Genomic DNA, 26,605 nt, shown 5'->3' with positions numbered 1-26,605 from the left:
CAGATTTTCCTGGTAGGTATCTTCCTGTCTATGCTTTATGAGCATCTTTCTGGAAACAACATCAAATACCCACATTGTAAAGGAAACAGTGGGAAGCCTTACTGTGCAGTTATTGATCATTTAATCAAACGTACCATTTACAGCCATTATATGATGAGTAAATTGCAAAAACATTTCTAAAATCTTATTCTACCATGACTGTTAAAGTCCCTGGTTATCTTTACAACTGTTTCCCACTGTCTTGTGGAACAGGAAGCTTTAATCTGCAGAAAAACAGAAGTATACTTAAGCAGAAATACTGAAGGAGTCATTGCAAGGTAGGTTGGCCAATCCTGCAATTGCATGGATTAACTGCTCAGAATTTAGATATGTGTGCAACATCCTTCATAGATCCTTAGCAGTGGAAAAGCAGAACTCATGAGACAGCTTTTCTGTGGCAGTCAGATGCAGTTCAGTAAATCATTGCCTTGCTTTGCTTCGCTCAATTTAATTGCACAAAATCATTGGCTCGAGGTCAACCTCTGTGTGATCCCTAAGTGTTCCCAGAACAGCTCCGCCACAGCCTATCTTAAAGCCAGAACCACACACGGACCTGCAAGGAGGAAAGTGGAATAAACCCAAATGTCTGAACTTTCAGAACACTTAGAAGCAATTAACTTTAAAACACTTTGATGAATTTGAGGTCACAACGTATTTGTAGTTATGATTTTTTTTTTCTTTTTTCTTTTTTTTTTTTTTTTTTGTTTTTCTTCCTTTCGTCTACTGTAACTTTCATGGTATTTAAGGAAAAGTTCTTCTAAATCTTGTGTGTACATGAGAGCTGGTGCCAGAAACCAAACATCTGGCAGAAAATATTTTCTCCTACAATAACATTTCCTTTGCTTATTTTTTTATAAAGCAAACTTTAATTGTTTCCAGAAATATTATGTGTTTCTGCTCTTCTCTGATGTATTTCAACTTTTCTTTCCTTTGGAAAAAACAAAAAAACAAAAAAACAAAACAAAAAAAACCACTCCCAAAAAAGCAGAAAGAAAATCTTTGTGGTGTTTTTCAGCATTCCTTCCTCAGCCTGTTGTTCGAATCTGATTGTAATAATTCACTAGGTGTTTTCATAAAAAGAGCGAGGCTTCTTTTGCAAAGAAAAGCTCATAATTAAAAGGTTGTACCTTGCAATGGAGTTTGGCAAAATCTGAATTTCATAGCAGAAGGATCACAGAGCAGAACACAAGAAGAAGAACAAAGCACACTGTTGATGTATTTACTGAAAGCTGCAGAAAAAGGTTAGAAAATAATGTGTAGTAACTAAGTTGTGTGGTTTGTTGGGTTTTGTTTTGTTTTGTTTTGTTTGGAGGTGGGTGTGTTCAATACTGTATCAGGGAACAGTTTTAAGAAGAAAAAAAGAAAAGAAATATAAGAAAGCTGCATAGTGGAGAGGTTTAGACTCAAAGTTCAAGAAGTAGCTGAGACAGTCATGGCTGTAGCTGTGGAGAGGCAATTTGTATGACATTGACCTAATTTGACAAAACCCTAAAGTTAATTACAGTTTTACGTGAGCAAAAGATGTTTCTGTGTGGACACAAAGTGAATAAAATCAGTACAAACAGTTCAAAAACAAGATAAAATGTTTCCATAGGCTATGTTTGAAAAACTAATCACAACTTTTATGTCCCTTATCGGGAAAGCATGGAATTTACTCCAATAAAACTTAGGTCAGAAGAATTTAGAATAAATAAAAGAAAAGCATTCTTAACTGTCACAGGAGTATGGAAAACAGTGCTTTGGGCGCTTTACCTAAATGTTGTGGCTGACTAATTTTATGACTGATAATAGTATCTGCAGTTACTGCACATGCTAATTTAAGGACAATAAAGATAAGAGTAATTAAATCTTATTCTTGTTGGGTATAAACTAAATTGCCAGAAGTCAGGAAGGCATTTTTCAAATCTTAGTATGTAGAGCACTGCATACTTTTTTAATGGATTATTAGAAATATGTTCACCTTTTTTTTATTTTTAAATTCTCTGATTCTTGCATAGAATTGAGTGCAGGAGAGCGGATTGCCCATACCATGAGGCATCAGATTAGTTTTGGTGTTCTACAAACACACAAGAGGACACATAACTGAGAGAATCATGTTTATATTAAAATGTATGTAGAAATATGTAGTGATTATATCCAAGCATTCACATAGTCCTAAATAAATTCTAGTTCTAGTATGCTTTGATTTTTTTAGTATGGTGCATTGTAAGAATTCTACACCACTTTTACATTGAACATTCAGGACACATCCTCTTGCACATCAGCACAGAGATCTGACAGAAAGAGGGAGTGCTGCCGTGGAGCCTTTCTTCTCCCCTAACGAGCCTTCAAGGGCTGCTGAGGAAATCCAGGTCCATAGAGAGTTCTGCATAACTTTCAGAGGTTGGTGGTTTTTTGTTTGTTTGTTTGGTTGGTTGGTTGGTTTTGTTTTGTTTTTCCATAGACAAGCATAGCTGTGTATCAACTGATGCTGCATGTATAGAACACACATACCAGCTTTTAGTTTCTGTTGAGACCTCATCAGAAAGACCATGTACAGTGCTGATTCCATGTTAAAAACCAAAACAAGAATGGATAAGGAATAAAAACATGACAAGGTAAATGGAGACCCCTACTCCCTTGTAAGAGGAGTCTGGAACTTAGCAAGTTCCATCCAATACAATAAAGTCCGTACATGGGTGGAGTCACACTCTACAAAAGTATTGGGGTGGAAGTTTTTTACCCCTAAGAATACCTATTTAAGATAAAAGACAGTGTTAGTGTGCACAAAATAGATATAAGCTGCTACTGGTGTTCCAGGTAGAAATTTCTGACTATGTATTGATGCTCTGAAACAGCCTTCATGAGTAATGGGGACAAGAAATATCTTGAAGTTAAGGCTACGCTTGACTTTACTATTAAGATGAAGTATCTGATTTATTTTTCCTCTCCTGAAACTAAGCAAGAAGAATGTTTTACAGTGGTTGCTTTTCAAAGCTTCAGTGTATTCTACACACATATTTAACTGGAACTTCTTTAACCAGCAGGAAAAAAGAATAATAATAAAATAAAGACTTAACCTACAAGTTAACTAGCTACATATCATCTGAAAACAGCCGAAGAAACCTTTATACCCAGACGCAGTTAAATCACAAGAAGCTTGATATCTGTTGTGTTAGACACTTAGATCAAAACCGGTGATTTTGTGTGTGTGTGTTTGTTTGTTTGCTCTTTGTTTTAAATATAGGTTAGCACATTATTTCCAAGAAATTCCAGGCATTTTCCTACTGATTTATTCTGATCAGAGTGAGAATTGGAAAACAACAGCTTGTTAGCTGTACTTAGAATTCTGTGTCATACTGTTTGGAGTCATGGCAGTTTGGAGTGAGAAAAGATGTGCAGAAGCATAACCCATTCTAGGCCCAGTCCAATACTAGTTATGAGGTTTTAGTACTTCTGCACATCTGAGCATGTGGTCATCTGAGATGGCTAAAATAGAATTATCCTTTTTCCAGCTTACTTTTCAACTGCACAAAGTTCAACTACCTAATTCAGTTCATCACTATGTATCTATCTCAGGTTAGGACAGCTGAGAGGGAGGACTGCATTTTATCTCATACCAAAGTTCTTTTATATGACTCCCTGAAAAAAAATGCATATAGCTACCAAGAATAGAAAATGAAACTGTGAGGTACATCTGGCTTATGAGCTAAAGGATCCTTTTCTTCTAGGAGCAGTTCAATATCACAGATTTAAAAAAAAAACTTTCCTAATAGCAAGCTCTGAGATTAAAGCCTCAGTCTGATGCTGGAAGAGCTAATAGCTGCAAAGGGTGCATCTGAAAGACAGATCTGGTACACCTTTGCTGCATGACAAAAGAGGTCCATAAGCATGGTTTTGTATACTTATCTAACAGTTGCCAAATATTCAAAAGCTTCATGCCAAGTGAATTGCAAAGTATGGGTTAGTATCTAAAATCTCACACGGAGTCAAGATCCTTTGCACATATTTCAAGTAGTTTCCTCAGCTTAACAGCATCACTTTTCGTTCAGTTTTGCCTCAGCATTTTAGTTCTCATCCACAAGTTCAAGACACCAAGCTATGAACTCATGAACACTATGTGGCTCAAGTGAATACTGGAGTACAACACACAGCATGCGTGCATCTCAAACACTTAATGATGTATGCATCAGGATTACCGCCTGTGGAGAACAAGCAGCATACTTCCAACAGCTTCACTCCAGGCCACTGTCTGTGCTTTCAGACTACAAGTATTCTAACCACATTGACTTCAAACACCATATCAGGGCTGTAATATGTGATCTGCGGTGTAACTAATCTGCTGCGATAGTTTCTGCATTGCCTTATCTCAGCAATGTATTAAAAAAAAAAAAAAAAAGCACTACCTGCGGAAGAAAAACGTTTCAAATACTATCTGAGACAGATTGTGCTTTTTTAAAGTTGAAAATCAGTGCTATCATCTCCTTCTCCACACATCCAAACAATAGCAAGGATAAAACAACATTAGTTCTGTCTTAATTTCAAAACAATCTTCCGACATGAAGTGATGGCCTCAACGATTTATCTGTTGACTTAAAGCACTGAAAGTTACATAGTACATTGAGATAATCTCAGACATAAGTGGAAAATCACTGGAAAGGAAGGCCACAGATAAAATATGATGCAAAGGTGATAGCAGTTAACTCTTCACCTTCAGAAAATGCGCTAGAATTAGGCCTTCAAAAATTCAAGGCCTCATCTTCATATAGATCACAGCTACGTTTTGCAAGAGACTCTTCAAGTCATTGACCTGGATTTCTGCAAGGCTTATGTCATGGTCCTGCACTGCATTCTTATCTTTAAATTGGAACAAGACAGATTTGAAGGGTGGACTATTCAGTGGATAAAGAATTGATTGGATGGTCACAGCCAGAGTGTTGTGGTCAGTGTCTCTAAGTCCGGGTGGATGCCAGTCGTGAGTGTTGAGACTGCTGCTCTTTAATGTCTTTGTCAGTGACAGTGGTATAGAGCGCATGTTCAGCAAGTTTGTGGACAACATCAAGCTGAGCGCAGGTGATGTACCAGAAGGAAGTGATGCCATTCAGAGACCTGGACAAGCTTGAGAAATAGGCCCATGTGAACCAAATGAGGTTCAACAAGGCCAAGTGCAAGTTGCACTTGGACTATGGCAATCCCAAGTATGTGTACAGACTGGGAGAACTCTTTTGAGAGCAGTCCTGCAAAGAACGACTTGGGGGTTCTGGTGAATGAAAAGCTCTACATGAGCCAGCATTATGCTTGCAGCCTGAAGGCTGCAAAGAGGGGTGGCCAGGATGGCAAGGAAGGTGATTGTCCCCCTCCAATCTGCCCTCATGAGGCCCCATCTGGAGTACTGCATCTAGGCCTTGGGTCCCCAGTACAACAAAGGTTTGTAGCTGCTGGAGCTGGTTCAGAAGAGACCACAAAGATGATCAGAGGGCTGGAGCTCCTCTCTTAGGAGGAAAGGCTGTGGGTGCTGGGTTTGTTCATCTTAGGGAAGAGAAAGCTCTGGGAGGACCTCACTGTGATCTTCCACTGCTTGAAGGGAGCTTATAAACAAGGAGACAGACTTTTTACATGGTCTAATAGTAATGGGACAAAGGGAAACAGGTCTAAATTAAAAGAAGGGAGATTTAGCCTAATCTGGTAGTTGGCAACACTGCCCGCAGCAGGGGGGTTGGAACCAGATGATCTTTCAATTCCCTTCCAACCTAAGCCATTCCTATGATTCTGTTCTATGTTCTATGACTTCATGGAACTGCACTCACCAGCATGTAACCTTACTCTGGAGGACGGTTATGAAGGTTCCTCCCCAGGGTGGTCAACTCTCCCTGCAGGCCTTTCCACCTCCCTTTACAAAGTTTAGCTGCCAGTCTTCAAGACCAGCATTAATATAGATGGAGATTACTTGAAAATAACTCATGGGGTATCTGCAGCTTCTGCCCAGGTCTGGGAGCTGGGCTAGGCTTGGGCTCAGGCCCTTAGCCCTCACCTGACAGCAGTGCTAAACTGACTGCATCCAGCCTTGCAGTGCATACCTCATGACCCCACCCTGCTGCCTTGTCTCTTCTTTTGACCTGCCTACTTAGTGTAGACCAGCACCCCATGGACTCAGCAATTCTTGCTTGGGTGCGGAGGACTTCATACTGATGGGTAGGTGCCACTGTCCTTGTCTGCCTTGTTGTTACCCTTACCTCCTGGCATGCCTAAGTAAGCTCTGTATTCAACTTTCATACGCTGGAAAATATTCAGTAGTTTTACAGTGACGTTAGTCTCCTTTTGTGCTGAGTTGTGTTGTAGAATTGAAGAGACAAATGGCACGGAGATGTGTCAGGGGAGGGTCAGGCTGCATGTTAGGAAAACATTCTTCACCAGAGGGTGGTCAGGAGTGGAAAAGGTTCCCCAGGGCCCTCAATCTGTCAGAATTAAAGTGTGTTTGGACAACACCCTCAGACACATGCTGGATTTTGCATACTCCTGTGCAGAGCCATGAGCTAAACTTGATGATCACTATGTGTTCCTCCCAGCTCAGGATGTTATATTCTATGATTCTATAGAAATCATTACATTTAATTATCAATATTTCACAGGTTATGTTGTTCATAATCATCTTAATAAAATCAAAGCAGTACCTTCCTCAGCTAACAATACAGTCCAGTGTGATGATCATAATTCTCCTGTACATAAAAGGAGCAAAAGTACAGAACAAGCTTGAAAAATGTGAATTTTTTTGTACTTTGAAAGGCATTTCAAGACTCTGTATTCATATATCAAAAGCTCCATAAATTGCTTTTAACAGGGTCAAATGCTGCATTGGCCACAACCTTGTCAAGAATGAATTAAGATGGTACTCAGAACAAGCGCAGATGACAGAGATCAGGATCCTACTTTTAGTTAGCCAGGTTTTACTCAACACAAGTTTTTACTTAAGTCAGGCACTAAGTAACAGATATGAAGAGTTTGCTTCAATGGCTAGTAATCAAGAGAATGAGTTGGATTAATTCACAGTTACACAACAAGCCTGTACTGAGACCATTGATCTCTCTTTTCTGCGCCACATAATACAGTTATGAGCACTAAGACTGCATCAGATTTTCATTTTTATTTTTGAAAAGAGTGCTTTGTGGGACTACAGTTATCCGGCAACTCTTGCACTTCTATGATTTTTCTACGAAGGGAGACTCCCTTCTCAGCCCAGAGGGGTGCAGGAATGCACATAGGAATCAAGATTCTGATAAATAAATCAGAAAATTGCTTTGTTAAGGAGCATTCTTCTTGTCCAAGAATCCATCAGCCACAGATAACAATCTTTTCTGCACTGGACAGCATAAGATTTTATCACTAAGCCCATACGGCTCTGTTTCCTGAACCAACAGCACCATTCTCTTGCCATATCACAAAAGATGCAGTGCCCGTTTCCAGTAGGAAAGACAAAATGAACTTGGAACTTCTAGTTGTGGTTGTGTGCCTGCTTTGAATAAAGAGGAGATGGTTTATTGTGTTTGTTCATTCTTTATCACAGTGAGCCTGAAGAGAGGTTTTCTGTCAAGCTTGTGAAGTACTTCATCTCTTAGTGGTCACAGTTCCCTCTTCCTCATTCACATGATGTGTCGTGAGCACTTTGTGAAGCTGAGCTTGAACGACATTTTCTACAGCAGTAGAACATACTTTTCACAGCAAATTGGATGGTGGTAGAAAGTGAATTATAAGGATGTTACAGTTTAAGCTTCTAAATCCACCAGCCTGAATTAGGAGCCTAATTTTTATACTTCCTATGTACTAATGGGGGAGAGAGAATTCAGATCAGGAGCCTGCCTGTCTCCTTTGGCTTGGCACGAAAATTAAACTCTTTTAAAATAAACAAGGTGAAAGCTGCTGTCAGTTGTTTTGACAGTAAATTAACAACATCATGGTGTAGGCACAGGGCTGCATTCTTCAATTTTGTAAGAAGCTGAATGTTGTATGCTACTGAAAACAAAACTTGGCAAGTTTCTTCCATGAATTTGTGTTTTTATTGTTTATATGCTAGAAACCTTAGTATTTAATAGCTCACAACATCATGTCAATTCCAAATGGAACACAAGAATCATCACATGGTTATTAAGAACTGCATGCACTCCAAGTTTTAGAATACAAAGATTTATTGTTCTACTTGTAATCCAATTTAATCTCTTTAATGCACCAGGAAATAGCTTGCATATCTTGTGAAGGATCTTGAAGACTACTCTACAGATAGTTGAGTGGTTACTGTCCTTAAAATATCCTTCACCAAGACAAGAGGATTTGATGAGGATGTGTGGACTCTTTCTTGCCAGGCAGCTGTTGGCAAGACAAACTGCAAGGACCATAGCTACTGAAAGGACCATAGCTACAATGAGCATTAACCAATCTTTCAGGACATCAACTTTGATCCTGACAGCAATTTCAATACATAAATATACCTGTCCATTAGTATTTCATTCTATCTGTTCAGGTCCCATCCAAAAAAATCTATTATATTCATACAGGAAAAAGGAAGACAGAATACCAGCAATGTTAAAGACAAGAAAAAATCAGCAAATCTAACAATTCTATTAACTGTGAAAGTCTAAGACAAATCACAAGCAGTTAAACATTTATTTGACTCAGCCTTTAGGAGGAGGAAGTCACCGAAGGACTAATTATCTTCTAATGATATAAATGCTACTGCTAACAATTACATTTAATTAAATTATTAACTAGGTGTTGACTAATTAACTAGGGCTTTGTACGTTTGAAGTACTTTGAATAGCTGTTATTATTGTACTGCTTGTAACTAAATATCTTTCCTAGAGCATGTGTACACAGGGTTCTGCTGCAATCTCTGTGAACTGATATCCCAGTTATGCCATTGCCACTCATTGCTTGTAAAATGCACAAAGCAACGTTATTTCTCTTACAGAAGTAGAAGAAAGATAAATGATATCCAATTACTAGCTGAGAACATGACATCAGCTCCAGTTGTTTGATTCTCCCTGTAGGTAATTGCATACACTCATGTTAGTGAATATTTATTTTATCCAATTTCTTTCAAGTCTATCTGGAAATTGAAAGCTTCACGCAGCAAGAATGAAATCTTGAAATGCATGAAATGGAAAATTTTAACATTGTTAAATCATTTTAATGTTGTTACAAACTCCTTGATACGGACCAAATCCCAAACTGCTAAATTCAACAGGAAATTGTTACTGATTTGACTGGACTGATGAAAAGATGTCATGTTCAAAAAAAATAAAATGTTGAGATTTTTCTTCCAAAGGAAATACTTTCATTTAATATCCAGGAAAGAAATGTACATAAACAACTCAGAAATACAATTTTTGGTCTGAGGCATAATTGAGCTTATGTTTATCTATTTAATGTAAGTCTTGAAAATAATTCTTAGTTCTGTTTGTCCTCAAAGGACACAGAGGTTTTACTCAATTCACTAGGTCTATGAATAGGAATAATATTTTAGAAATCACAGGAATTACAGGAAAGAGTTTTCATTGGGTAAGCTTTTTCTCACACATAATATTAGCACATTTGTCTGGATCCAACTATCTGTCCTTTCAATAGTACGGTATTTTTATTTCTTGGCAATCTTTAACTTCAAAAAACCAACTCCAAGAAACTGCCACCTTTGAAAGACCAAATGAGTTCTGCATTCAGTCCCTGTGTAATACAAAGGAATAGACAATATTATCATATATCACCAGGGTCAGCTCAAAGTAATTCCCTTAGCTTGACAACTATTTTGAATGGATTCAGGACAAAAGTAAGGTATGTGATAGAATTAATAGTATACATTGGCAGTTTAATTCTATTAGAGAGATAACTCATTATGATAATCTCATTTTTTCATACTATAGATCAAGATTAAAAAGTATTATTGAGAGAAGTTGCTTTAGGCAAAGCAAGGACGAAGCCAGGAAAACTGAGCTCATTACAACCTTCCCAAGTGGGTGTGTGCGTATCTACATACCTATTATCTACATCACACTCAGGATACAACACACCCTGGGCATTATAAAAAGCTATTTTTGTACTGCTATCCTGTAGATTTCAGCAGATAGCTTTGGAACATGCACTTTTACAGACAAATACTGGCATTTTTCCAACAAATAAAAACTGGCACTGCAAAGTTTTATCTGTGCATAGTAGTTGACAACTATTACCGTAGTGTCCTGTTACAGACACAGCACAGCAACTGCAGGAGAAACAGAGCCAGTACCTTCTGTGAATGCTACCATGCTAAAACAGACATACCTTTAAGCAGACTCCTAATGAAGTCACTGTGGGTTCAATAAAAGAGAAGCAAATGAACAAAACTTCTTCACTGATTTTTCTCAAAATCAGCTTAATGCAGTATAAATAAAAAGTGTTCCTTCCAAAGGTGAAGACACCTCCTTTAACACCACAATTCAAGTTGAAACTTGAGGGAAGTTTAGGATAACACTTCCTAACCTGTATGTCAAGAAGGTCGATAAACCAGCACGTTGAAATCTAACCTAAAAGGGTAGGTTTAGTTAGCAGACTAAAGGTATGGGGAAAATTGTTCTTTGGAGTATCAGTTTTTAATCTAAGGGTTAAACATGTATGCCTATCACAAGAAAAATCTCTTTGTTGGACATCAAAGCGCATACTGAGCTAACAGTTAAGAAGAAAATTAAAATCCTATTGTGCTTAAACATACGGGGAGGCCAAAAAAAAAGAAAAAAAGAAAAAAAGAAAAAATTAGGTTATAAAATCACCCTGCTTCCCCCACACAAAAACCCTAGTTTTACGGCACTCGCTTTTCTGTACAGAACGTCTTTACAATTCTAATTAGCAACATTCTTGGTTTGTAGAAATTTGGTTGTGATGCCACTGACTGTATGGCAGTACATGCTCAAATGAGATAACTGTTCTTTGAGCATATCACACTTGTTACCTAACTGAAAAAGGACTTGTAACAACTCTTCATGACCTGCTAAAACACCACTTTTAAGTATAAAGGAAAGAAACTTGGCAGGAGACAAAGTGGATGTTAAAACATAGTAAGTTCCTCACAACTTCATTGCCCTTATGATGAAAATAGATCTTGAAGCTTTCTATGGATGTCTAAGCATGCATTTTACTGAGAAAGGACATACTGTGGGTTTAAAGCATATTCATTACATCAAACATTTGCCTGAACAGCAGGAAATCTAATACTTTTTCAGATGCCACAAATAGTTTATACATTCTAGGGCTCCAGCCTAACTTTTGCCAGTCCCTTCTACCTTTCTCTTTCCATAAACTCCTGCTGGCCATAGGAAACTGGAATGCTATTTGCATGACACGTGTTGATAGGCCAATTTACCAGAAAACAGGCCTCCAGTACACACCAGCATAGGAAGTCATCAACCTTATGATACATAACACAACAAGCAGGTTTCTTAATGCACTCAACTTTGACTAACTGATCCTTTCAAATAGCTAAGAAACAGATTTGGACTGGTTCTCCAAAAGAGTTGTGGGGTTTTTTTCTTCCTTTCTTGTATTTTGTTTGATTACTAAAATCTTTGTTTGTAAGGATGGGTCCTTACACAAATCTTAGAGAAGTACGTACCATATCAATCCTTGCATTTCATTACCTCACAGAGAAGGAGAGGCATGTTTGCTACAAAATATTGGTAAAGCTTCCCTGAAACACTGCCTCCTATCTGAGATAACATAATTAAAGACAACATGGTCTGTTTGGAGAGTCTTCAGGGGAAGTCAAGAAGAAATGTTCAGACACATGAAAGAAGGACTGGAAAAAGTTCTTTTTTTTTTTTTTTTTTTTTTTTTTTTGGGGTGTGTGTGTGTGTTTAATTTGTTCAAAATAAGTTACAGAATCATGGAAATGCAGGAGTTGGAAGGGTCCTCTAGAGATCATGAAGTCCAACCCCACTGGTAAAGCAGCGTCCCTACAGTAGGTCACACAGGTAGGCATCAAATCTATAAAACATCCTTTTAAAAATGCTGCCTGAGTAAAATGAACTAATATTCATTCTCTCTCATAATCTAAGAGCTGGGAATCCACATATGAACCAAAAGTTCAAAATTAAACTTAGAACCTTTCTCTGTGTAGTAGTTAATCTGTGAATCCTATTGGCCCCAGTTAAATAGCATGACGGCTTACCTAAATACACATGTATCAGTTACAAGCAATCTAAAGGTCTTCTAATGTTTCTGAAGGGATAATCTGTTACCTAGGTTTAGTAGATGAGACAAGAACAGATTTGTATTTCATCTTGAAGCGCTTAGTTTGAACTCTAGACTTTTTTATATTGAAATACAATTAGATGAATTGTCTGGGAAGATATGAAAAGCCTTTAGGAGCCAGGCGTGCTGCAGTTTATCTGGAACCTGCTTGGATGAGTTTCTTTTAAGATGTTCCCTTGAATGTTTCCTTGTTTACTTACAGCAAGCACCAGATAGAATAATGCATGAATCGTTTAAGAATTGTCCCAAACAGTAGCTATTTTATTTACCAAGGGAGTATACTTAGGTACTCACTGCATTAACTGTCCATTAGTCAGTCAAACTGCTCAACCTCTGGTGAGCATTAAAGAATTCCAGAGATTTTGTTCACTGTTCAGTGCTTAAAGACAGATTTAGGAAGAACCAGGATTTACACAAATGTTTTGTAGAGTCACCTACCTATCTCTGAAGAGATACAACAAAACTAAACTTGTGCTCTTTTCCTTATGATGTAGTGGACAGTTTCAATCTTTATCTTCTTAATGGGCTAAAAATTTATTCTTCCAAATTAAAGCAAAAGTTGTCAAGCTTTCCCAATCTTTAGGATCTCAAAAAATCACTCTGCATATCACAATATGTAGTAAAGTCATAATAACCACACAACGTTTCCTAAAAATTGCTGCATTCTAATTTATTTAGTGAATACAGATGAAAAAAAAAAAAAAAAAAAGAAAAAAAAAAAAAAAAAAAAAAAAGGTGTTTTTGTCAGAAAAAGAACATATGATAAAGGTTGTTTTTACTTTGTTCCTACTTGTTTAGATTCAAGAACTCACTTCACACTCCCTAGATCTGGGGCTACTATGGAGTGTACATCACAAATCAACGAGGGCCAAGGAATCCTATATCTACCAAGGGCTACAGAGAACTGTGTTTTATTTTTTTGTCATCACACCCTCTGCTGGTGATTTTCTGCACCAGTAGGAAAGTTAAAATACAGGAATGCCTATGCTTACAAGCAACGTACACAACTAATGGCCTCTTTTTAGGGTTTTACTACTAAGGACCCAGCATCCACATCCCATGCCACTCAGAAGATTTACACCACACTCTATTTGCTATAATGGCCTGACTGCCATTAAACAGCTGGAATATATTTGGAGTACTGCTAGTGAGTGCTTTTCACTTCAATATCCAGTCCATGTGCTGCATGATTGCTCCATTTTGTGGGTGAGAACAACACTTAAATAGGTAATAACAGAATATTTCATTAAAAATAGCAAACTTCTGGTCTAAACCATGCCACATCATTAGTGGCATATTTTCTAGCTTTGATTCCCCTCCAGGATCTTTGCTCTTTATCGCTGTTCTGCCCTGAAAGTCATTCCACTGAAACAAGGATGGATAAAAAAAGCATAGCCTGCTCATCATTTCCTCAGGTTTGCTGAATTCCAGCAGCAGTACGAATGGATCCTGAGATACCTTCACAATAAGCTGCGGAAGGGAAGTGCCATCTATGCTAACGAAGCAAAAAAGCATATAGCTGGAGGGCAGATAGCCTAACAAAGCTCCACACCTTAATTTGCTCTGCCGCACGCTGCTGTACTTTTTCATATGGTTTGTGCTTTTAGTATCACAGCCTAAATCATAACATTATTTAGTCTTTTGTAAGATTAGAAAGAGAGGGGAATAATCCAACCAGATCTCGCACTTGGCTCCACATTTGGGCACTGCTCAGCCCAAGCACAAAGGCTCTTTATATCCGTGCACACCACACAGTACTCTGAGCTGGAGGGGACCCACGAGGCCCAGCACAACCCAGGTCTGCAGTCCCAGGCCCCCACAGACAGACACACCTGCGGCTTTGTCTCCCAACCTTCCCCCGAGCTATTTCCTAAACAAAGAGCTTTTCAGGCATCAAGAAGTCAAAACCCGGCCACATGAACCATATCAAATCCTATTTCTCATAACTAAATTCCATTTAATCTATTCATGATCCCTCAATTCCTGTAAATGTTTTTCTTCTGATTTAAGGCAGCGCACCCACACACTCCAGTCCCCCCGCAGGAGCCATCAGCCTCTCCCGCAGCACATCCTTCTTCGGGAAGCCCAGGCCGCTCGCCCCGCAGCCTAGCTGGATACGGGCCCCGACGAGGCCGGCGGCAACCTCGGCCATCGATGACTCGGCGCTCGCGCACCCCGCCTATCCATCGCTAGCGCGGAACCCATCGAGGAGTCAGCGCCGGCACTGCAGCGCGACCTCCATGCCGACGACGCCATCTTGACGGCGGAGCACCCCAAGGCCCGAAGGGGGGCAGCCGCGCGCCCCTTTCCTCCCTCGCGCCTCGCTGTGTACGCGTGCGCATAGCGCCCGTCCCCTTCCTGCTGGGCACGTCACCGCGCGCGTGCCCGTGGCCGTTGCGGCGCCGGGTGCGGGCGTCGGCGCCGGGCATGGGCGGGCGGCGAGAGACCGTTGCTCGGTGTGACGCATGCGCGGCCGCTCCGCCCGCCCCCACGGCTCGGCCGTGCCGTTCCATGGGACGCGCGCGGTTGTTTTCTCCCTGCAGCCGGCGGGAGGCGGAGGAGGAAGATGCCGGGGAAGCTGAAGGTCAAAATCGTGGCGGGGCGCCATTTGCCGGTGATGGATCGCGCTAGCGACTTGACCGACGCCTTTGTGGAGGTTTGCGGGAGAGGAGGGACGCCGGGACCCGGGGCGGGTGGGCGGCCCCCGCCTCGGGTCCGCACCTGCCGCCGGCCCCGCGGTGCAGAGGCACCTGCGCCCCCGCCGCGCTGCCCTGGGCCGCCGCCCCGCGGGGCGCCCCCTGCTGGCTGGGCGGTGCCGCCCCGCGGCGTGCGGCGGAGCGCTGCCCTCGGCGGGGCGGGCGGGCTCCGAGCGCGGCCTCCGTGCTGCGGCGTTGGGCCGCGTTCCGCAACGCCGGCGGCAACAGCGCGGACAGCCGCGTCCGTGTCGGCTGTGGTGTCTGTAGAGCGGCTTCTGGGTGTGCTCGGGAGTGATTGCTAGTTGACAGCCCTGGGCAGCCCGAATGTCCTTTCACCTGCTCTTTTCAGCCTCGGGCTGAGGGTTGTTAATGAGTGGCTCGTTATACGCCAGCCCAATGGAATCCGTTCCGGGATTCAGTAGATGCGTTGTAACAGAACGAAGCTGTCTTCGGAAGTGTTTTTAGGTCACTTATATCTCCGAATATAGGAAGTGGAGAGTGACTGTACAGGTCCTCTTTTAAGGCTCTTATATATATTTTCAATTAAAAGTGTGTGAAAAGCTAGCATTTTCAAACAGAATTTTTATTGAGGACATACTTAATATAGTTTATATGCTTGAATTACACCAAAACTATCAAGTGCAAACAATTTTTACTGTCATAGCTAACAGACCCATGCTGGTTTTTCATAGAATTACAGAACAGGTTGGGTGGAAGGGACCTTGAAGCCCCTCCAGTTCCAACCCTATGCTGTGGGCAGGGCTGCCACCCACCAGCTTAGGCTGCCCAGAGCCCTATCCAACCTGGCTGTGAAAGAGATGGGGCACCCATAGCTTCTGTGGGCAGCAGTGCGAGTGCCTCACCCCCTCTGGGTAAAGAATTTCTTCCTAACATCCAACCTAAATCCTTCTCTCTTCTAGTTTAAAGAGTTCTTAGGAGGGGATTGAAAAATGAGCTGATGAGGACCTTTTGCTCAGCGGCTCTATATCCATCACAAATAGCTCTAGAACAATTTCAGTAGCATTCCACAGTTTGAAAAGTCATAACTTCAGGAAAAGAGTTGTTCAGAAATGGAATCCTACACAAGTGTGTGCCTGTACTATAGTCGTTGAAGGTTGGCACAGTAATGGGATTCTAATAGGAAAAATGTCATTCAGGAACTGTACACGTTGAAAAACTGGAATCTCACCAGTAAGTTCGCCTTACAGGGAGATTCACTTGTGGTTTTAAATTTGATTAGTAGGCAGACTACAACACTTCTTGTGTAGGAAGACAAGAAACAAAGTGGGAAGTACAGCCCTGCTGTCAGTTGGCCACTTCTATGCTGCCTTGGGAAAAAGCAGCCCTCTCCTCTCCTGTTGGTCACTTGTTCCCAACCTTGCACCTTCTTTCTCTACCATCCCTACCTGCAGTGTGAGCAGCTTTGTAGCAAGGCATATGTGGAAACACACCTGGCTAAATGTTAGCTAAACAAAAGAAAAAAGGGCAGTATTTTCAGCATTTGGTTTGGTTAGCTGTGTTAACTAACGCTCAGCTTCAAGAATGTCTTGGCACAAATAAGGCTGAGGAAATTCGTAGATGAGGCCTTGCTTTTAGGGCCAGTACTTGGAAAACAAGTTCTGCGTGGGAAGTACCCTTTTCACATGTGGAGCAGTTACAGCTGTGGGCAGAACGTGTCAAAATGAGCTTAAAAGTGTCATTTTGTTTTTCGGCATAAGGTTGCTGAAAGCCTTTACAAAACCTTTTCATTTAAATAAAACTGACAAGTGGAAAGCATATTGAAGTGCTAATTGATTGCTAGCATTTAATTTCTTTCTTATATATTGTAATATAAATCTAGAACTAGAAAGGAAAATGATGAAAGGCTTCGAAGTGGTTACTTGTTTGAGATTATGTATAATGTGGATTTAGCCTGCACGTGTGGTCTGGAACAAATTAGCACAGCTTCTTCTGCAGCTGTGCTGCTAAATTTGTACAATGGACAGCAGTGCAGATTACCTCTCCTAGCGTTAATGATCTGGCTGGAATACTGGCTGAGTATCCTTAGTGCTGCCTGAGGCTCACAGGGAGCTCATTTACTCGTAAGATAGCATGTAAAATTAGGCTGGGTGGAGCTCTGTGCTGTTGTGTGTTGGCAGCTTCTGCATAAAGTAGCTCTGCTACACCAGTGTAATTATCACTATTGTAGTGCTTTGTGTGATGAATACACCATTCAGATAGGTGTGCTGCTGTCTATATGCTCTTAGTCTGAATCCACATTTTGATAGCTAGGTTATTTTTTTTTTTTACTAACAGTGCTCTGCCTTGTGCTTTCCACTCTGACTTTTAATTTCAAAGCTTACTTTCAAAATAGGATGCTTTCCAAAAGCATTACTGTTCTTGAATCAAGTCCAGATCCTGAATGGAATTGTACAGAGTTCTGTTGCTTGAGGTGTGGTGATGTATACAGAGATCAGTAGGAACTTGTAGGTCAGTTTTGCAGTCCTTGAAGTTGTTCAAATTAACAGGCTGTACGTAAGCAAGTACAGAACCTCTTTAGAATTAGGTTGTGCACCTGTGTAAAACAGTAATAGTGTTAAGAATTAAGACATCCTTAAAAAAGTGTTGAAGTGTTTTAAATGCTAGATAGCATTTGAAATCTGAGCCTAAATTGAATTTCCAGGATCTATTTAGACTTTCAAAAACCAAATTATATTCAAAATCTGTAGCTGCCTTTGTTTGCAGTATGTTTTTAAAATCAGCACACATGACTTCCTTAAGAAAGAATTCACAACCGTAATTTCCTGTACTTGTAGGTACCATCAGATATGTGGTAGGAGCTGAAATACTGAGTATTTTGACAGGTACCATTCACAGAACTCCAAGGGTGTGTAGGGGTTTGGAATGAAAGCTGCAGTAAAGTGAAACCTCTTGGATTATGCAGCATGGCTTCTTGGTGCATAGACCAGCACAGAAATTCTGTTTGTGACATGGTCCTGAAATAGAATCCTGCAGAGGCCAAGTAGAGATTCCTGAGATACACACCTTTAACTGCATATTAGCTTTGATCAATAGAAATATGTAGAATATTTAATCTTCATTAACAGAAGATTAGAAGGGACATGTAGGTAGATAGTTCCTGCTGTCCTTGTTGCTGATTTGCCTTCTGGAATTTTCTGTAACAGGGGAGGACTAGAAAGTGTGAAGGTGCTTGTCCTTGCTGCTGTGAATTCAGGGATGTGTGTTTGGCATAGTAAAACAGCAGGTCAATACAGTGTGTTTTAAGAAATAAGTTCACTAATTCTACCATTTTAATTCTATATCTCATTTATAGCTTGTCAGTAAAATGATAAATGAATCCTAGAGAGAATGGTAATAAAACATAAAATATAAATGTTTATATAGAATCAAATTGCTGAGGTGGTGTACTGAGTGACCACGAGTAATACAAAGTGATATTTTAACACTAAAGTGATTGAGAGGAAAAATAAATGATGGGAGAGGTCCGTTCCACATATTGGTGATAATGTAACATTACATACTGATACAAGTACATCGGTTTACAAAGTAACTCTCCTTGAAAAGAATGTATTGATATTATTAAAATACGTATTTGAAATTATTTGCAAGTAAAGATTTGATGAGTAACTCACTTTCTAAATTTATTCGTTAATGTTTATGATTAATGTAAATGTAATGATTGTTTGTATTCTTAGGTAAAATTTGGAAATACAACGTTTAAGACAGATGTATATCCAAAGTCACTCAATCCTCAGTGGAATTCTGAATGGTTTAAATTTGAAGTAAGTATTTTCTGAGAGTTTACCTGTGTCTGCATGGATGCCTTTGATGAAATAATACCACTTTAGACAGAAAAATGTTTTGGGTAGTGAAAGTAATTCTGTTTAAATACATATGAAGCCATTCAGTAAATCTATTTATGGTCAAACTGTATTTGCCAATGGTATCTCATTGGCTTTTTTTTTAAAAAGATTCTTTATAAAGAGAAAAACTTGGCACATGGGATGCAACTCAAGTGTTATGGCAGAGGTAAAAGCTTTATCCAGTAGGCCTTCAGGTATCCGTGTGGCTTTGCTCCTTTTCCTTTCTTTTTTCTTTTTTCTTTTTTAAGAGTAATTTTGAGTTGAGTAAGGTTAGCTGCTATTTGAACTATTACTTTGGCTAGAGGAAGTGATGCACTTGACAAAGGAAACAGGATTTATGTAAGAAAATTAAAAAATGAAGTGTTTGCACAGCAGTTGCCTGATGCTTTCTTTCGCATTTCCTTATGTAATAATGAGGACACTTGGCGTTCTCCCATAATTGCTTGTTCCTTTCAAGGATCTGATTAGTTCATTTTGATGGACTGAATACAGTAGTACTGTAGGTGTCCTTTGATATTGTGCCCTGAACTACTGCTTACATATTTACTTTTTGTTACTGCCTTTTTGTTACACTTAAAAAAAATAAATTGTGTAATAGTGTGTAGAATTAATTACTTGTTACAATATTTGGATGCGTAGTACTGATTTGTTTATACTGTTCTAAGATAATATCTCAGTATAAACATGTTGGCAAATAGGTGTGCGTGGAGTAGAGTGATGTTAGAGCAGGTATGAATCAGTAAGGTTAGGCAACTTATTGATGTGAAATCCTTGTAGAAGTACAGCTCATAATTGCAGTCCGTGTTTATTAAGAAAGCAGAACTACGATGTTGAAGTTCACTCCATTCTCTTAGTTCTTTTTTTTTTTTCTTAATTTTTTTCAGTTCCTTGGGTCTTTTTTTTCTTTTGGGAGGTAGAAGAAATTAGCTGAACTGAATGGAGGGTTAACTCTCGTAGTTCAGAAAGAGCTTTTTTTGACAATAACGGAAGTCTTAAAATTCTCTCTTTCTGCATGGAAAAATGGATTTGGGAGAGGAAAGAGCCAAACAATAACATTGGAAAAAAAAATAAAAATCAGAATTCCACATTTCAAAGAGTGGAAAAACACCAACTGCTTAAGAGATCGTAAGTGTGTGTGTGCAGTTTGACCTTCTAGCAACACTGTGTTGAAATTCTGCAAATGCTTACACCAGTTTTCCCATTAGGTTTAGCAGGACTTGTCCTTGCTTTGTGGTGTTCAGCACAAAAAGTAGGAGAATCTTCTATCTCCAAAAAAAAAAAAAAATAGCCAGCGTGTCTGAAGATGGATTATTGCATTCATTTAGGAAAGTGCATGTCTGAAATTAGTTAATTTTTGCTGTGAGTTGTATAAAGTATCTTGTATTCTTTCTAAGCCTCCGATCAGTGTTGAAATGGGAGAGCATAACTTCAGGGTGTCACAGTCCTCTGAGACTCTTTACGTTAAGTTTTCACATTTTATTATGAAAAGTATATATATTATGGAGATGGGTAAATACTGTGGCTTAAAATAATGTGGAATTTTAAACTATGCAATCAGTGTAATCTTGTTTTTCTGTACTTCTCCCAGTGATAACTCTTGTTTCAGGTTTTCAGCATTTGATGAAGGTCAAAGTAAAAATAATGTGTTGTTTAGATCCAGGAAGTAGAAATTAGATTTATCTGTGTCATGTCTCTGTACATAACTGACTCACCTCTTACTGTGCTTGTTTTTCCAGCAGTGTTCCCCTGCTTTTTTTTTTTTTTTTAAGTATTTAAATTCCATGTCAATATTTATTTCTAGGTAGACGATGAAGAGCTACAAGATGAGCCTCTCCAGATCACAGTTCTTGATCATGATACCTACAGCGCTAATGATGCTATTGGCAAAGTATACATTGATATCGATCCCTTGCTCTATAGTGAAGCAGCTACAGTTATTTCAGGATGGTTTCCAATTTATGATACCATCCATGGTAAGGTTTGCTAATTTTGTTGTTTTGCATTGTTGCTTTCTGTTAGCAGTCCTCAGAAATGTGTAATAATTTTAGCCTCAGGAGCTGGAAAGCTCCAGTTTTGGTACTTTTATCAGCTCTTCAGTAAGTTAAGAATGCCATCTAAAATCAGTGACAAAATACTTCTGGGACTTTTCATGTTTAATAGCAATAATGATCGTATATGAAAGATGTCTAATGTGTCCGACATAAGAAAGTCTCAACTACTGTGCCAGAATCTTAAGGCTTGGCAGAATGCCTTTCATAAAATTTGTGACAAGTGGAAACATCTTCTCATACTATTTAAAATAGTTGGTGGAAATAGTTACTGGAAAAATCAGTTAAAAAAAACAACCCTAAAACATACTTATTCAATTACTTTGTGTTTACTAAAAGAATGTATTTTTGCTGAAGTTACTTACGATGTGCCTTCCTGGGGTGTTGGATAAGCTTCATTTGAGATGATGGGGCAGGATATGGCAAACATAAAATGCAGGGTGAAACTCCATTTCCCTGCCAGCAGTCCTAGGTAGAGTTCTTCAGAGTATCTTGAGTGTATGAGAAAATGAAGTTAATGATACTTGTGCCTTAGATTTTAAAGAGGCAGAGCATCCATCCCAGAAAATTAAGGTCCATTTACAGCAAGCTGTCTTCTTGAATACCTTACTGCAGAGCATCTGTGTGGGTATTAGGTACTGTCATAGTTTATTATACAGTGGGAGTTAAAATGACTTCACTATTTTAAAACCTAATTATATTTAATTGGCGGAAAAGCATTAGTATTATTTATTGGATGGTTATCATAACTAGTGATAATTTTTTTTCTTGCTGTATTTTTTACAGTTACAGCGAAAAAGTGTCTTACAAAATATTGCATGTTTTTTTTTTTTAAATTCTACTCCCATTTTCTTATTAGATGCTTTCTTTTGAACTCTTGTCTCAGGATGTGTGCAATTTGTATGTTGGAGAATTAGACTTCCCTGTATTTTCTAGTTCTGTTGGTTTTTCACAGTTCTTTCTTCTACTTAGATAAAACAAAAATAAATTTCATGCTTGTAGCAGTAGATTTTAATTATCTCAATGCTTGGCAAACATTAATTAAGGCTTTCTTAAGAGAAAATTGACATTTATCTAGATTTATTTAATTTTTTTTTCTTGCTTCCTAGCATGATTATGTGTGAAAATGTGTTAGTTTGATGTACTTCCTGCTACAGTAAATGTAGGCTTCTTTCTGTTGGCATTTGGGAAGATAACTGTAGGTGACTTTACTGCAATAATGTTTGTCAGTCTGTGAATCTGATGATTTTTCTGAGTTGGATATTTCTGTCCTAAAGGCTTCTGAAGTCACTAGAGATCAGATTCATCAAGAAGTTTAGCCCTCAGTATGTCAGAATCCATAATAACATGTCAGAATCCATAATAACATGATGTGAAAGGATTTAGACAATGGGTGCAGGAGAAGGAGTAAGTTCAAAATAGGAGCAGGAAAAATCTGAAAAGGAACAGCTACATTCTGAAGAAATCCAGTCCTATTAATAAGATTTAGTTGTAGCCAAAAGATTAAGCTTTACTTGATCTGTAGTACCTTATTTTATATATTTGTTCAGAAAATATTTTACATTAACTGCTTTCTCGTTCTCAGAAGAGCTGTAACTTTTCTCATTGTATCGACTTCAGCTTTACCATAATCTTGCTACTATTTGAGGGAGAAAATGTAAAATGCTCTAAACACCACAAAAAAACTTGATGTGAGCGGGACTAGTTTTGAGGTATCTATAATCCAAAGTAATCCTGCCTTTTTGTGCTGAGCATGTCCTAGGACAATATCATAGAATTTACTACTTGATTTCTTGCCCTGCCAGCACCGATGATAGCAGCTCAAGGCAGCAAGCAACACTTGCTCCCTGCAGCTGGGCCCACTGCAATAGCAGGTGGCTGATGGCTTCTCTTTTCCCAGTACCACCCTTCTAAAATCCTGTTTGTTGCAGCAGCTATTAATGATTGTTGCTTGTGTGGCTTCAGCCTCAAAGGCTGGGCAGAACTAGGGTTCCTGTAAGAGGGCATCTCTGTGGCACACTTGAAAGCAAGGAGATGCCATCCTGCTCCTCTGGCCCAAGCTAGAACTGACACGTTAGCAGCCAATTGAAGCAGGCAGTTCTATTAGGATTGTATTAGATTACAGAATGGCTAGTTCTGTATTGTTTTTTAACACCATTTCATGTTTTCTTTTTGATAGGTATACGTGGGGAGATTAATGTGGTGGTGAAAGTAGATCTCTTCAATGATTTAAACAGATTCAGGCAGTCATCGTGTGGAGTAAAGTTTTTTTGCAGTAAGTAGAGGGAAAAAAAAAAGGAAAACCAAAGGTTTTTTTTCCTTCTTTCTTTACTGACTCTGTTTCCCTCCACTTGCCAATTCATTGCATAAACCCACTGTGGATTATGTTGACAGCAATAGCAAATACGTTTAAAATATGTTTAGTTTGCTTCTTTTTTAATTTTTTTTCTTTCATATATTTTCTTTTCACAAAGCAGTGTAGGTAGCTTCCTCTTTCTCTCATCTTTCTGATCATTATGTTACTTTCAGTGAATGTTCTGTTAAAGAGGCAAAAAGTCAAAAAGTTTCAGAATGTTACATGTTTTAGAAGCATTGTAACCAGTACACTGGGCAATTACTGCCCTTACAGCATCTCTGGAACAAAATTGCTCTGGTATGTCCACAATTTAACAGATCAATCTATTTGATATAGGAATGGAGCTTAACAGAAAAAAAAAAAAAAAAAGCATGGATTACATTCTGGAATCACATCAGTGTCTAGATGTAATTTTCTGTTAGTCTTTGAATTCATTTCTCTTAGACTCATACCTTGCATTTTTTTATATTTCTTTAACAGCTACATCTATTCCGAAGTGTTACAGAGCAGTAATAATCCATGGGTTTGTGGAAGAACTGGTAGTTAATGAAGACCCGGAATACCAATGGATAGACCGAATACGTACACCAAGAGCATCAAATGAGGCTAGACAAAGACTCATTTCTCTGATGTCAGGTATTAAACATGCAGGCTGCAATGGTTATTGCTGCTTTGTAAAAGAAGTCACCATTCAAATTAGTGGCTTAGTTTGGAGACAAGGTTGTGTTATAATTTTTGGTCTTAAGCGTTTATTTTTTCAGTTCATATTATCTCATGTTTCAGAAGGTTCTGTTGTTCTAACTAATGACTAGTGTGACAGAAAGTCCACCCCACCCCTCTTGGTGATGCCATACTGCTATGCAATTTATTGGTTGTTTTTAGGCAGGCTAAAAAAGAAATGGAACTCCCTTGAAGATGTTGTTTACCCACATGAAGAGTATTAGTGGTACTTCGAGTCTAATAAAGATAGCATAAACTGCCCTCTTTGTACTACATTGAAGCCCTTTTTGCACTACACTGAAGTATGTGAATTAGTATCTGTAGGCATGATCTCAGACATAGTGTACTAATACATACCTTATTCATCATCTTTTCTAGGTCATGATTTGTCTCCTATTTTGAGGAATGCTTCCATATTGCAGGATATGCTTACAATTTTTGGACAGACTAGTCACTAGAGTTCCAATTTATATCTCCACAGTATCAGTTACCTTCACAGGTTGTCTTTCTGTCTGTCTTTCTGTCTGTCTGGTATTAGAAACATGAATACAGCCTGTGAGTCAAGGATCCCCGTCTCTGACAGTGGAGCAGAACAAATGAGTCCTGCACTAGAGATTAGAGGACTTGTACGCTAAGAGAGGAGACAACCAGTGCTGGAGGTGTAAGGAATACAATGAAATGTTGAAAAAATAATCATTAGAACAGTAGGCAGTGGCTTCAGTTCTGTAATAGGCACTTAATGTAATCAAGTATCTTGTAGATACAACCAGTTTCAGGGCAGATACTAGAAGAAAAAGTAAATTTTGCTTTGCAAATGTATGGAGATGTTTAGTAAAAGGGGCAACCTAAACAGAATATGGAGGTGATACTCAGTATCTTCACTAAGAGAACCAGTAGATACTGTGGGAGTATGTGGAACAATATTGCCATAACTGACATGAATTATTAGAAATTTCATTAAAAATTTAATTCCTCTGGTTGCCATTTTAAAGGATTAACATTAGTAAATCCCTTTTCTTGCATAAGAGGTGAAAAAAAGTAAAAGAGCCCGTGTGGAAGTGTTCTGTTGTGTTTTATTACTATTCTCATTCATGGCAGTGTAAAGTACCAAAGAGGCCTCATAGTAACACTCTTTTATGCCATATAATGCAGTGCTTCATATTGCAATCATTGATTTGTGTCTGAAGAATCCTGAGGAATTTTGTAACTTATAGTAACTGGGGTTTGCAGTCTTTGTGTGCAGTTCTTGGTTTGCAGTAGTAGTGTATTTGGAATTATGTTTTGCTTACTTTATGTCATACATTATTTTTTAGATGAGGTTACCAAGTAAATTAATATAAATTTTAAAAGAACTAAAAGCATGGATAAGGTTAAATGAAGTTAAATAGGTTTTGAGTGTTTGTGAATACAAAAGTAATAGATTTTCACAAGTGTTTCAAAGATGTTGCATTAGATTGAGCTGTATGAAGGAGCGTCTATAATCTTTTGTGTGTTCCAGCACACATCTTGACCATCCCTTTCTCTGTCTCTGAATAAACAAGAAAGAGAACAGTTAATGAGAATTTAAAGTAAATAAATAAATTAAAAAATAACAAACTGCAGTTGCAATCGGAATATATTTAGGGGAAAAGAGTGAAAACTAATGAAATATCACTCTGTGTTATAGGAAGATGAGGTGGTTAATGTAATTGTATAAAAACAGAACTATTACCTGTTTCTTTGATCTGCAGTTCCAAAATCATAGAGGACAAAGCCCACAATAGAAAACAGGAGAAGTTCACTGCAATTACCTATGAGCTTTTCACTTTTTGTGTTGTAGGTGAGCTGCAAAGGAAGATTGGCTTGAAAGTCCTTGAAATGAGAGGAAATGCTGTTGTTGGTTATTTGCAGTGTTTTGATTTGGAGGGAGAGTCCGGACTGGTAGTACGAGCCATAGGAACAGCCTGCACGTTGGATAAATTAAGTAGCACATCAGCATTTTTACCTGCATGTAACTCTCCATCCAAAGAAATGAAGGAGTAAGTATTAATTACTAGCTTTTAGAGGAACAGACTTCATTTCTTTTCATAGTCATTCAGTTTTACATAACAGGTGTTATTTCCCCTCCCACCCCCTCTTTCCCCTCCAGAATCTGTTTTCTTTTGCAGTTTTTAAATTTTTTTTTATGTCTGGAACTCAGTTTTATTTTCTACAGTTTTGGAATGATGTGGCTTACTTACGTTATTTCTTTAGAAGCTGGGGTGGTATTATGGCTTTTTTTTTTTTTTTTTTTTTTTGCATATATATCGCTAGCAAAAGTATTATCCTTGGTCTGGGATTCACAAATTTCCCAATGAATAATTAGTTTGCAGTGACTGTGTTTGTGCAACAAATGGTTCTGTGAAGACGTAATGATATGCCTTGTATTTAAGATGTTCTGGTTGGAGTACAGTCAAGTTTGAGTAGCTGTGTTGATCATAGAAGGGTTTGCACAGTTCAGTCAGCGGTTTAGAGAGTGACCCTAGGTAGGCTCATCTTTTCTTGTGTCCTTTGCTTTCCACTGTTGCAGAACAGGTAGGGCTAAGGTGTACTTGCAGAGGATATTGTTTATGATAGGAGAAATATAACAGAAATCAGTAAATTCTACTGCAGCGTTAA

General features: G+C 38.8%; 1 protein-coding gene across 21 annotated transcripts in view; it reads left to right on the top strand.

The window, feature by feature from the left end:
• The first annotated feature begins 14,669 nt into the window (after positions 1-14,669).
• C2CD5 (C2 calcium dependent domain containing 5) overlaps positions 14,670-26,605 on the top strand; it is a 64,943-nt gene continuing 53,007 nt past the window's right edge. For 5 of the 21 annotated variants that reach the window (XM_052690493.1, XM_052690494.1, XM_052690496.1 and 2 more), the window contains exons 1-6: positions 14,673-14,941; positions 18,677-18,763; positions 20,646-20,817; positions 23,072-23,167; positions 23,729-23,884; positions 25,788-25,986. In XM_052690493.1, the coding sequence (XP_052546453.1) occupies positions 14,852-14,941; positions 18,677-18,763; positions 20,646-20,817; positions 23,072-23,167; positions 23,729-23,884; positions 25,788-25,986 (800 nt within the window). In that variant the 5' untranslated portion in view covers positions 14,673-14,851. Of the gene's footprint in view, positions 14,942-18,676; positions 18,764-20,645; positions 20,818-23,071; positions 23,168-23,728; positions 23,885-25,787; positions 25,987-26,605 lie in introns of those variants that run through there. The other 16 variants (XM_052690492.1, XM_052690491.1, XM_052690499.1 and 13 more) reach the window with 8 other exon arrangements.

Source organism: Tympanuchus pallidicinctus, unplaced genomic scaffold (genome assembly GCF_026119805.1).
Source record: "Tympanuchus pallidicinctus isolate F22 unplaced genomic scaffold, pur_lepc_1.0 scaffold27, whole genome shotgun sequence".
Taxonomy (NCBI): Eukaryota; Metazoa; Chordata; class Aves; order Galliformes; family Phasianidae; genus Tympanuchus; species Tympanuchus pallidicinctus.
This window is presented reverse-complemented; position numbering and strand designations above follow the sequence as displayed.